The sequence below is a fragment of the Dinoponera quadriceps genome, unplaced genomic scaffold (assembly GCF_001313825.1).
Source record: "Dinoponera quadriceps isolate SergipeBrazil2010 unplaced genomic scaffold, ASM131382v1 scaffold3773, whole genome shotgun sequence".
Classification (NCBI taxonomy): Eukaryota; Metazoa; Arthropoda; class Insecta; order Hymenoptera; family Formicidae; genus Dinoponera; species Dinoponera quadriceps.
The window spans coordinates 190,083-202,722 of record NW_014558172.1 but is presented as its reverse complement, the minus strand read 5'-3'; the positions used below and the strand labels follow the sequence as shown (position 1 = coordinate 202,722).

The window sequence follows — 12,640 nt, the reverse complement described above, 5'->3', positions numbered from 1 at the left end:
AACTAAAATTTGTTAATTCGTTGAAATCTAATCTCCAATTCCTAGTCTGAAACAGGCTTAACACATAAACCCATATTATTTCATTCATTTGATCGAAAAGTGAGTTCAGAATGTGTACCATGGAATCATTTCCGATAATTTTTAGATGACATAACACGTTTTCTTATCTAAGATGAATATATTTTCTACTTCTTCCATCTAGATAAAGATAAAGATGCTCGATTTATTCATATGAATGATTATTTAGATAATTTTATCTAGATACCGGCAAACATTGGTTACAAAATATCATTTTAATAACATTGTGTTGACGATTTCTTGCTTACTGGATAGTCTGATACGGGTTTCAACGATGTTCCCGCATGCGAGTTCGTGATGCGCGATCGCGCGTGCTGCGCAATCGGCGCGCCGAGAGAGAGAGACGGGCAAGCGAAGAGGCCAGCAAAAATGTGAGTGAACGTTCGCGTTGTATATATAAAGGAAGAGAGTCGGTGGGATGCTGCGACTCGTCGTCTCGTCGACAGCCGGGTCGCGCTTTATTCCTGTGTATTCCGCGATATTATTCGCCGTTCGACGATTCGAAGTGAGGCCGAAGACCCTCGCGAGTGGACCTGGCGGAAAAACCAGGCAGGAGATCTCAGACGCGATCTTGAGACGCGCTGCTCCTCCTGACAGCCGCCGCTCTTGCTGTCAATTGATTTGCGCTTTGTTGCACCGATCGATAAGAAAATTCCTTCCGCGGTCTTTTCGCGAATGTGCGTGTGAAAATGTGCGGTCGAAGGATCGAATGAAATCAAGAGAGAAGCGTATCTTCGACGGAATCGACGGTTCGCGTACTTCTCACGTCGCGCTTTTCACGTTCTCTCTCTCTCCCTCTTTCTTTTATTTCATTATTTTTTGTTCCTTTAATCGCTACGCAAATCGCAGGCACGATGTTCCTCGCTGCGCGGAGCTGCGAGAAAACCATTTGTAACACGGTTAGTATCGTATAAAAGAAGAATACGAAAGACGTTACTCTATAAGCGCGTAATATTCCTAGAATGTTATGTGAATATTGTACAATATTAAAATAATATTCCTATAATATTCTAAAAATGTTATGTAATATTTTTTAATATTATAAGAATGTTCTATTGATGTTATATGTCCGCTTTACATAATATTCTTGGCATATTATAAAAATGTCCTTCAAATATTTAAAAAAGTATATAAAATAATATAGAAAAAAAATGTATATATATATACATACAGTGTCCCAAACTAATCTTGGTTCTCCTGGTATGCAAGTAGAACGGGTGGAACTGAGGAGAAAAGTCCTATATCATTTTGCGGAAAAGTTCTATGCCATTTTGTAAACAACGCGCAAAATTTCGAGTTATCAATGATCGAAAATGGTCATGTATAGAGGCTTCTTTAATTAATAATTAAAAAATTTACGTGTTATTTGCAAAATGATAAAGAATTTTTTTGTTTAAAGTAGCCTAATCTACAAATATATGACAATTGTACCTAACGACAGACATAAATATATTAAACTTTGACCCTTGAACTTCGAACTTGTCGTTAGGTACAATAGTTGTCATATATTTGTAGATTAGACTATTTGGAATAAAGAAAGTCTGTCACTATTTTGCAAATAACACGCAAATTGTTAAGTTATTAATTGAAGAAGTTTCACCCGTTCTGCTTGCACACCACGGGAACTGAGATTAGTTTGGGACACCCTGTATACTATTTTATATGTGAAAAATTAATATCATATTAACAGCGCAGTTTAATTGTAACTAATTTTCCTCAGTCAACAGAAAGAGAGTGTTGCTGAAACTAACTTCATTTCACATGCGAAAGAGATTATCGTATCAACAGCACCGGTTTCTAAATGGATTTTTTTTTCATTCAACAACAGTATTCCAGACTAACGTAATGTCTAAAATCGGGACGTAAGGCATCGTTTTTCAGGGATCTTATGTCACATAATTTGAGACGTTACGTCGTCCGGGATTATTAGAATTAATTTTCGAATATTGTTCGAAAACAATGCAATTAATTTCGATAATACTACCATTGTAATCAAGAAGATTCATCCAATTAGGCCGATGCTGCGCTGATGTAACATCATTTTTTCCGTGTATGTTACTTAACGAAACACACGGCAATATCATTAATATATCATGCTTACCGGTAATCATCGCTGCGACACTCAACGTGCTGAGAGACACCTGTGAAAAGAATCACGGCAACTTTGACGATCCATTTCAACGAGCGTTAAGCCTCTAATCAGTTTATGGATTAGGGATTGGGATTGCGGATTGGGGATTGGAAATCGACCGAATGAAGTTACAACAGGTCCGGATTGGGATCGTAAATCATTATCATACCTATGGATTGAAATTGAAGAATGAGTTTGGATGTCAGATCGGAACACGGAGCTCGACCGATCGACATTTTGCAGGCTACGATCGGGAGTATAGAATTGGAAATTTAGACTTCATTCTATCTTCTTGATATTTTCGCAATATGAGCCAATAATCGCCCACGTATTCGTCGAATCGGTGGGTTTAACATGGACTTTGTAATATAATAAACGTACTGTGTACAAACGTCCGTAGGAGCAGAAAAATTCTACACACGTGGCAAAACTGATAAATAACACATACGAGAGAGATCGTATATTTCTATCCGTGTGGAAAATTTATTGATAACGCGAGCTCGCCACCGTGAAACTAATTAGAAGCGTGATTGCTTTTAATAGTATATATATTTCTTACCTTCTGTTTGGACACATACAGTTCTTTCTACGTTTCTTTTCCTCTTCTGCTATTATTAATAGCAAAGGAAGAATATTAATGTTCCTTCGTTTAATGATATCTCGATTCATTTTTTTCTCTAATATGTCACTTTCATGTTTGTGAATGCAGAGTAAACTCAATCGCAATCCAGATCGCGATCAGAGTGTGATTGAACAATCCTCAATTCCCAATTCGCAATCTTAATCCCTAATCCATCAGTCTGATACGGGCTTTATGAGACTTTTTCGTTTGTCGAGTCGAGTTTGTGAGCAAATAAAATTAGCATAGATTGGGGATTGTAATTGAATTGAATTTAGCCAATCAGTGCAAAGTTAACTGAATTCAAATTTAGTGGAATTTAGTGAAATTTGCACTGATTGGCCAAATTTCAATTCAATCTTAGTCTCTAATCCGTAGTCTGATATGGGCATAAGCCCTGTGTAAAGCAGTGTAATTAGGTTTCGTCTGCTGATTATAGAAGCCGTCGTGAAATCATATCGCATCGTAAATGAAGCTCGACTTTAGATTGAACTGAGACGACTGCGTCTTGACGTTTTATCGTCATTTTCGTTGAAATAGCGTTTTAATTAACCGCTATACAACACGTAGAGAAGCGTTACGCAACGTGGAACGAGGGTAATGATCGCCGTCTACCTTCCATGCTTCATCCTCTGGTTCGTGGATTCGTAGATCCGCGCCGATATGCGGCTTGAGAGTCGTCAGGATCGATAAATTTCGCGTGTTCGCATCTTTTTAAACGATATACGCTAATGATAATCTTATTAGATAGTGCTTGCCTTAGATTATTTCATCTAGATGAAGATGAGATGAAATATGGAAAATGCATCTCAGATAAGATTATTTAGTTTTTTGGTTTATCTAGATGAAAGATAAGTGCGTGCGACTTATCTAGATTTTTTAGATGATACTGTCATGAGAGACTGCAAAATTTATAATAAAAATCATGCAGATCATAACAATTGCACAACAGTTAAGTAATTCGTCAACGTAATCGCTCTAAATTTAAGGATCTAACAAAAAAGACCAATAATCATTGACTGCTCACTCACAGTCGATACTGTTTGATATGGACTTAAAGTGGATTGATCAATTGAAAGAAATGGTCTGTTCTTTTTAGTTGCACCAGTTCAGCAGTGCAGTCAAAAAGAATAGACCAAAGGAGACAAAACTGAAATTTGTTAATTTGTTAAAGTCTGATCTCCAATCCTTAATCTGATACGGGCTTGACGCATAGGTCCGTATTATTTCATTCATTTGATCGAAAAGTGAGTTCAGAATATGTACTATAACATCATTTCAGATAATCTGTAGATAAGATAACACGTTTTTATCTCAGATAAAAAAGATAATTATATTTTATATTTCCTCCATCTAGATAAAGATGATCTATTTATTCATCTGGATGATTATTTAATTAATTTTATCTAGATAACGACAAACATATTAGAGATATATGCACAATGTTGCATAGATTACGGGGGGGGGGCGGGTGGCGGAAAGGAGGCAGAACGTAGGAGCGCATAACGCGACGCAACACGATCTGCGCTCGTCGGATCGAGCATTCTTTCGAGGGTCACCAAGAGAACGCTGGTAGGACGAGATACACGTGAGGAGAATGTGAAAATGGCGTGGCCCGATGGTTTTGCTGCGATAATAACACGTGCATTCCATAATTCTCAGTATAAAATCGTCGGCGTTAATTCAATCAGAAAGATCAATTTATTTCATTACGGGCGCTATTCTCATTTCGAACGTTGTTTCGCGATATTTAGATTAAAAAAAAAGAACTATTCAAACATTAATCCCGCGTACTTTAGTTAAAACGTTCTATTTGTGACTAACTTTGCCATCCAGATTGTTGTTCAATTGTTATTTTATTATTCAATTGTTATATAATTTAGAATTTCTCGGATATCCGTGTGTTATCGGTATTCAGAATTAGATCTGCCCGATCTCATATCTAATATCAAACTATAAACAGAACACAGTATATCGGTCATAGTTTCTTATCCACCAGGTTTTCTCCTGGTCTTCATTTTGTTACGCGAACTGAAATCCCCCCTTCCCCCCCCCCCTTTTTCCTCTCATCCCAATATGGTTAAATACTTACAGAGCCGATAAATATTATTTTTTAGAAATTAAAATTGAACCTGATGGATCCTGATTGGATGTACTGAGGGTTAAAGGCGAGAACCGATTATTTTTCCCCTCTTAATTATCTTTATTAGTATTATTAATATTTTTATTATTATTATTCTATCCTCAGATATTTTTCCTGTGCTGCTTGCTGACCTTCGGCCGAGCGGATCTTTCTCGAGAGTGAGTACACCCATACAGCACAGAGGCTTGCGAGTAACATTACTGCAACACTGTAACATTAGCATATTGCAGTGCGATATTGCAAGGATATTGTAAAGATATTATTTTGCAATATTACTTCAATAATGTTGCAGCAATATTTCGAAACATTGTTAAAGTAGCGTAACATCGTAATACGTGATCGGTGCGTGTATTGCGGGCTATGTTCCGATGTTCGCTATTAATACTGAAAATTTGTAGTTAATATTCCGACCGTTGAATCGGATTATCGATTACATTTCAAACTGCATTGAAAAAGAATGTTCGAACTATTTTGAAATTCAAAATATGTAATGTAAACTGTAAATTTACAATATTGAGACTAAAACATTGAAAAACCTTTGCATATGACAAATTTTTTGTTTTATATGTATTATTTATTCACCTCACATTCGCATATCATTATAAATAAATATATATGTATTCATTACCATATCGATGATAAATTTGTCATAAGAGAAGGAAATAGGAAATAAAAGATCCGCCGTTTTTTTTTTCTTTCCTTTCTCCGTAGGAGATATTCTTCTCTGCCGTCATTCGAAAATTCAAAGCATTCGTATCCGTGCGCACCTGTCGATGCGGCGTCGTTGGACGTGTTCGGCTCGGCCATCGCGTGCGCCTTGAAGGTCATGTCGACGAAGAGCGACGACGGTGAGCCCGGATCGTCCGGTTACATGCCGGTACCCTCGTACGTCAAAGTGTCGGCGCCATTGTTGTACAAGCCTCTGCCGAGGACGTCGTCCTTGATATACATCGCGCCGCCCGTCGTGAAATCCGCATCAGCTATCGTGGCCACGGAACCAAAAACGATGGAGAAGGACACTCAATATATGGTAAAAATATCTTCCCTGTCACATACGTGTTATATTAGGTATACAACTTAAGAGGCCTTCCTGCCTTGTGACCTGGAAAAAAAAGGCATTTTTTATCATTTTCATCTGGCAAAGTAAAAAAGATAGATAAACGATTCTTATCCTTACTTTTTTCTCTCTTTCACTTTCACAAATTTTACTTCTCTCGCATCGCTTTGGCACAAAATCTCAACAATAAAAAGAAAAACAGTTATGTTAGAGATAAACGGAACGGGGGTTTCTTCCCGGAAATGTATGGAGAATTCGTATCACTTCAGGCGTATCCCAAATACTCCTTCAATTATGGAGTGATCGACGGATACACCGGCGACTCGAAATCGGCATGGGAGGAACGGGACGGCGACATCGTCAAGGGAGAATACTCGGTGGTCGAGGCGGACGGAACTATTCGCACCGTTTCTTACACGGCGGACGATCATAACGGCTTCAACGCGGTCGTGACTAGAAGCGAGCCTCCGAAGAACGTGCAGTCCGCGGCCGAGGTGAAGACGTTCGTGCCTGGTGCCGTATTTCCAAACGACAGGCATAAAATATAGTATTACCTTTCCCGATATTCCGTCATCTTTATATTTGTGTAAGATGTATACAGGGTGAGACAGTTAAAGTGTGACAAACGTATATCTCAGAAACAAAGCATTTTACAGAGCAATGTTTCGTATAAAAGTTGTTTGATTTCGAGGGATGCATAAGATGGTAACATTGGTTTGACCTTTGATAGACTTTTGAAGGTCACATGAAGGTCGCTTTGAAACCGGGTGAAACTGAGCAGAAAAGTCCTATGCCATTTTGCAAATGACACGCAACATTTCGAGTTATCGATGATTGAAAATATCCATTTAGAGGCTTCTTTACACGCTACTAGGGTCTGAGAAGAAAATCTTGCACCACAGTCCAGGGTGTTTTTTGTTAGAATATGTCCCCAATTGACATGGGTCTTTTCAAATATATTTGTAACATAAAAATGTAATTATCTCTAGACCAAGGACATCCTACATCTATTTTATTGTTTTTTAGCTCAATAATACTGTTCACTTTCAAATTTATTGTAATACGTTATCATAAACTGATAAAGAACACGCACCGCACATCTGCGGTGGTGGTAGCGAACGTGTTAATTAATAACTCTAAAATTTGCGTGTTATTTGCAAAATGGTTAAGGATTTTATTTATTANTATATATATATATATATATTACGCGTATTATGGATACATTAATAAATAGAATTATTTTATATTTCAGGGTCGGTTATAAAGTCCCTGATGCTTCGCTGCAGTTGTCTTGATTAATGACGTTAGAAACGAGGAAACGCACGCTAAAATTCTCATGAAATCACATTAGATTGAACGGATACGTTTATAAAATGACACTTTTGATCGATTGAGCACATTTGTGAATTATTCTGTAAAAATTTGTCTCTTCGCTTTAACAATCGATAAATAACCTTAAAATTAACGTAATACTCTTCTTATGATTTTATCACATTAATTTTATGCAACGATTATTTATCGATTGTCGGATGGAAAGTGTCTGAAATATTTTACAAATGTGTTTAATCGATCACAAATATCATTCTGTGAAATCCTTTTATCCTTTTATTTCGAATATCTCGAAGAATTTTGTGCACATTTTTTCCCGCTCTCGACTCTCATTAATCAAGATGGCTGCGACGAGGAAACAGGAACTTTAAATATTTTTATCCGATATGCATTTATGTTATTTTACATACATTATTATTGTTATTATATTCAAAAATATTAATAGCTTAAAAAACACGTCATTGTATTAAATCTATATTTTAATAGTTAAATATTATATATAAATTAAATATATATGTATACTTTATATTATAAGAAAATTTCAAAGTTCTTTTTATATTAATGTGTAATTTTTTTACCTTTAAAAATCGGTTAAAAATCGGTCCTGCGTTCCGAATTGGAATATACTTCGACATTTCAAATTTGAATNTATATATATATATATATATATAAATAAAATAATTATCTTTTGAATGTTTTATATATAAGAAATTGGGGAAATCTTTATTGTTCAAATATACGTGAGGTTACAAACTTCAGAAAATCGAGGCCCTCGGTTAACAGAATTAAAGGTCGGGCAGGATTCGATGACTTCTCGATGAGAAATTCAAGGTAGGAAACCCGCATTGTTCCGTCGTACTATTCTAATAATATTTATACAATATATACTATTTATACAAATCTCGTTTTAATTAGCCGTCTCTGAGACTGGCAAATTTGCAACACTACATAGCAAGTGAAATAACTGCGATGTATTTCGAGATATTGTGCAGTGCAGATTTTAAGTACGCGCGCGTTTGCTTTTTCTATCACTTACTTTACATGTTATAAGTAAGGACTAATTCAATTTTCATAAAAATCGAGTAGAAATATCTATAAATATACACACACACACACATACACACACGCACATGTATATGTAGCAGATTTTTGTTATGCAACAGTTCAAGATCAATTTATATTTAACAATTGTATCTTGTAACGTTTGAGTAGAATAAAAATATTAAATTAATACATTTTGTCATACATACATGTGCACGCACGCACTCACTCACGCATGCACAAACGCACGCACGCATATATATGTATATGTATATACCTACATATACATATATATAAATTTGTATTAAAAGAATATATTTTCGTTAGATCGCGCGCGTGTCGCAAATATATTTCCTATATTTTCGCACTTTTATTTCGAGAAATTTAAAAATCTAGCTGCTCAACAAGCAATACTGTAAGAATCTTCACAAACACGTAATATTCCTGCGGAATGTACACTAATTTCGCTACGTTGCTTATTAATACGCGGGTATACGTGATGCGAGAGAGAAATTAATTTATTCAGCGCACAAAGTCAAATGTATCAATTAAATCATACTCTCGATATAATTTAACAGTCAAAATGGAAATATTGATTATACATATATACATACCAATTGGAGTATTTTCGCTTTATATTAACATTTCAACTTTTTAACGTAACACCACACACACACACACACACACACACACACACACACACACACACACACACACACACACACACACACAAAATGAAAATACGAAAATTATAACGATAAATTAACACGAAATGTGACGAGATATTACATTTGGTGACAAACAAATGTAATGTCATAGCTCCGCTGAACACCGAATAAACAAAGCATTGATATTATACATTAATGTACAATAAAAAAAAAAGGAACACATGTTCTGACGTTAAAAAGTATTTTTTTTTTATTTAGAGCAATTTCTACCTATTTCTTGAACGTTTATTGCTGTTTTTCTTCGCACTGTTCGCCGATTTGTTCTTGCTCGAGTCCTTGCTGTTACCGTGACACTCTTTCACGGGTGTCGTCGACGCGTGTTCCGAGTTACCGTTGGACATCGATCCGTTCGTAAACTGAATCGACGCGTTATTGTCCGCGCCGCTACTCAGTGTCCCGTTATTTTGCGCGTATCCCGTTTGCACGCTCGACGTGTGATTCTTCCCGCTGGGCTCTTTATTATTGCCGGACGACATCGCGTTTGTATTGCCGAAGTTGCAATTGTCCTCGCTACCGCTGTTGCCGATCTGCGATTCCGACTCGCTGTAGCGCTCAACTGAAAAGCAGTGTGGACTCACGTTACACACACGCAATACACACGCACACACACAACATATATATATATATATATATACACATGTATCGGTACATATTTATATATCTGACATATATCGGTACATGAAGATAAGTGCAAATATACATACACAAGCAGGGAGAAAGAGAGAAAATATATTTATGATATGTATGTATGTATGTATGTATGTATGTATGTATGTATGTATGTATGTATGTATGTATGTATGCATGCATGCATATATGTGTGTGTGTGTGTGTGTGTGTGTGTGCGCGCGTAGAGAAAACGAAAGAACTAATTGCGAGAGAGAAGCGACAGCACAGCGTAGAGCGTTTTTTATACGTACACTCTAACTACGCTCGCAGCGAATACAATCTCTTCTTCTTTCAGTTAACAAAAAATTATCTACATTTCTCTACGTTTATCTAGTATTTCCTTCCTCACGTTAGAATTGTCTTGACTTAATGTTATACAACTGCGAAGGAGTTCAGCCATTTTTACTTGGATGATCCTTTCAAAGCTTCATTTCATTCGCATTACGATACACATGCATTGCAAACACACACATCTACGGAGATCGAGATAGGAGAAAATAAAAAGAGAACATTCACTGCGACTCACAGCAAAGTATTTCGTTTATATACTACTGAACGTATAAAACGATAGTTGACAACTGATCTGGTTCGGAAACTAAGAATTTCAACCTTCAAGCTGAATAAGTGTGTAACAGTGAAAATTATAAATTAAATATAAATACGACACGACATATAAATAGAATATTAATTCCACTACGGTAGCCAACTCCCGGGTAAAATTTTATTCTTTCAAATGTGAAGCGATCAGTACATGAAGATAAGTGCAAATATATATTCTATTGGTAACATAATATTACAGATAAATCGGGTATCACAGATAAACACAAAAGACTACTTTATGACAACATTTGTAAGGTTGCTGTTGTTTCTACAGAAAAAAGAAAAAAAGTGAGAATAACAAAAGGAAGTACAAATAAAAAGATTGTTATTCTTTCATAAACAAACAATCATGAATATCCATTCAGGTCCTTACTTTTTTCTTGTGTATTCTCGACGAGACCGCTGACCGCCTGTAACAGGGAAGAAAAATTAATCACTATATCAGAAATATACATTACTTTTACACACACACACACACACAAACACACACATATACTTTTTTTAGTATATCATATTTACACTAGCTAGATTTGTAAGTTGCAAAATTATAGTAAATTGAAATTTCGTAAAAAAACATTAAAACGTACATAACCTAAAAAATTGGGTTCCATTAATGTTGGTACAATAAGTATTTTAAGCCTTAAAAAGTGGGCTAATCACAGTCGAATATGAAAAGAATAATTAACTGTGATTGGTCAGTTTCTTATGGCTTAAAATACTTATTGTGAACTAACACTACGCGATATGATATCTACTTACAGCCATAGATGTGATTGATGATTTGGAAAACAATCTCTCAGCCTCTTTGAATTTTCTATTGCGCTTATCGGCTTTGCTGTTGGTGTTTTTGTTACTCGCCAAATACCTGTCCCAGCCTCTTATTATGTTTCCATATAATTGAGTATCTTCCAAGTAGCTTCCCTCGAAGGCGTATATTTGACGTTCCAGGTTAGCCAATGTGTCCTGTAAAAAATTTATTTCTGCAAAAATCGGCGCTACATTGCTTTCGATGTCGTTAACGGGAGCAGCAAAGTTAACGAGGGACACGGGTTGAGAGACCAATTTAGCATTTAGGTTACTTACTGATAACATAACCTCGCGATACGATCGTAAGTACTCTTATCGTCAAAATAATTAAAAGGGAAAATCAAATGTCGCGAGTTTCGTGCGGGTTGCAAACGTACAAGACATAAGAAATAAGGATTCTGCGAAACGCACGTTTCGTGTTATAGAAAATAAATAATGAAAATTCTAAATAATGTCAGAATACTCACGGCGATTTCGGCCTTGCGTTTCACCAATTCCGCCAATTCCGCTCGTAAATCCACGGAGGATTTCGTGGACATCCTTGAGTATGTATTGCGGCGCACTTTTCTCGCTTGAAATTGAAATATTCGAATCGAAGGGAAACGCGGAAAACTGAAAACCGAAAACCAAATTGACACTCGACAGATCTGTGTTCGTTCGCGAGAGACGGAGGAACGATTCTCTCGTGGGTTACACATTTGACTTACAGGGTCACCAAACCCTGCAACTAAACCTGAAAATTTGTATCCCTATTAGACGGTTATGTATTTTCCACTAGAAATCTATTAGAAACAATTCTTTCGCCTACTGAAAACCACTAGATTTCCGGCCAGGCCGCGATTTGCGTGAAAGGGAAACAAAATATCCGTAAAGGCTTAGAGCGATTTGATTGGCTGCTTATGAAGCTAAGTGTACAGTAGAGCGTCTTTTAAGCCTGTATCAGACTATGGATTGGAGATTGCTATTGAATTGAAATTTGACCAATCAGTGTAAAAATCAGTGTAAAATTTCACTAAACTTGAGCTTAGTTAACTTTATACCGATTGGCTAAATTCAATTCAGTCACAAATATGAAGAGAAATATTAACTGTGATTGGTCAATTTCTTAAGGTTTAAAGCTTAAGATACCTATTGTGGACCGATACTAAGGCGGGGTCTTCAATAGAGAATATGAGACAAAAGATTTAAGAAAGTGACCAATCATACTTGACTTTTCTTCTATAATTCGATTGTGACCCTAATACCTTAATACTCTAGTGCGAACGAGGACGATAAGTCTGTCTGTTTTCGCTGCACCGCTGAACTAGTGCAACAAGTTGAAGTGAGAAAACATGTACTTAGGTCTGTTCGTTTTCGCTGCATCGCTGAACTAATGCAGTAAGTTGAAGCGAGACAAGTATATGTTTTCTCACTTCAACTTATTGCACTAGTTCAGCGA

General features: G+C 36.3%; 2 protein-coding genes across 4 annotated transcripts; one reads left to right on the top strand and one right to left on the bottom strand.

Annotated features, from left to right (window-relative positions):
• Window positions 1–274: 274 nt before the first annotated feature.
• Window positions 275–7,856, top strand: LOC106749662 (cuticle protein 19). Of its 2 annotated transcripts, XM_014629342.1 has the most exons (5): window positions 275–449; window positions 928–977; window positions 5,077–5,129; window positions 5,683–6,001; window positions 6,298–7,856. In XM_014629342.1, exons 2-5 carry the CDS (start codon window positions 933–935, stop codon window positions 6,574–6,576), a joined length of 696 nt encoding a protein of 231 aa, XP_014484828.1. In that variant the 5' UTR covers window positions 275–449; window positions 928–932; the 3' UTR covers window positions 6,577–7,856. The 2 variants fall into 2 exon arrangements, with proteins under 2 accessions (XP_014484828.1, XP_014484827.1); XM_014629341.1 differs by lacking the exon at window positions 275–449 and having other exon boundaries at window positions 469–977.
• LOC106749663 (chromatin modification-related protein MEAF6) lies at window positions 5,964–11,898 on the bottom strand. 2 transcript variants are annotated; one of them, XM_014629343.1, is made up of 5 exons: window positions 11,670–11,898; window positions 11,155–11,358; window positions 10,769–10,805; window positions 9,337–9,682; window positions 5,964–6,073 (listed from the first exon to the last, which is right to left on the bottom strand). In XM_014629343.1, the coding sequence occupies exons 1-5, from the start codon at window positions 11,739–11,741 to the stop codon at window positions 6,049–6,051; spliced, it is 684 nt and encodes a 227-aa protein (XP_014484829.1). In that variant the 5' UTR covers window positions 11,742–11,898; the 3' UTR covers window positions 5,964–6,048. The 2 variants fall into 2 exon arrangements, with proteins under 2 accessions (XP_014484829.1, XP_014484830.1); XM_014629344.1 differs by lacking the exon at window positions 5,964–6,073 and having other exon boundaries at window positions 8,721–9,682.
• Between the last annotated feature and the right edge of the window lie 742 nt (window positions 11,899–12,640).

Coding starts and splice junctions, on each gene's coding strand:
- LOC106749662 (XM_014629342.1), top strand. CDS start 933: ATGTTCCTCGCTGCGCGGAGCTGCGAGAAAACCATTTGTAACACG. Junction 978..5,076: donor AGAAAACCATTTGTAACACG/GTTAGTATCGTA, acceptor TTCTATCCTCAG/ATATTTTTCCTGTGCTGCTT. Junction 5,130..5,682: donor CGAGCGGATCTTTCTCGAGA/GTGAGTACACCC, acceptor CTTTCTCCGTAG/GAGATATTCTTCTCTGCCGT.
- LOC106749663 (XM_014629343.1), bottom strand. CDS start 11,741: ATGTCCACGAAATCCTCCGTGGATTTACGAGCGGAATTGGCGGAATTG. Junction 9,683..10,768: donor CGAGAATACACAAGAAAAAA/GTAAGGACCTGA, acceptor ACTGCTTTTCAG/TTGAGCGCTACAGCGAGTCG. Junction 6,074..9,336: donor AATAAACGTTCAAGAAATAG/GTAGAAATTGCT, acceptor TTTTTTTTCCAG/GTCACAAGGCAGGAAGGCCT.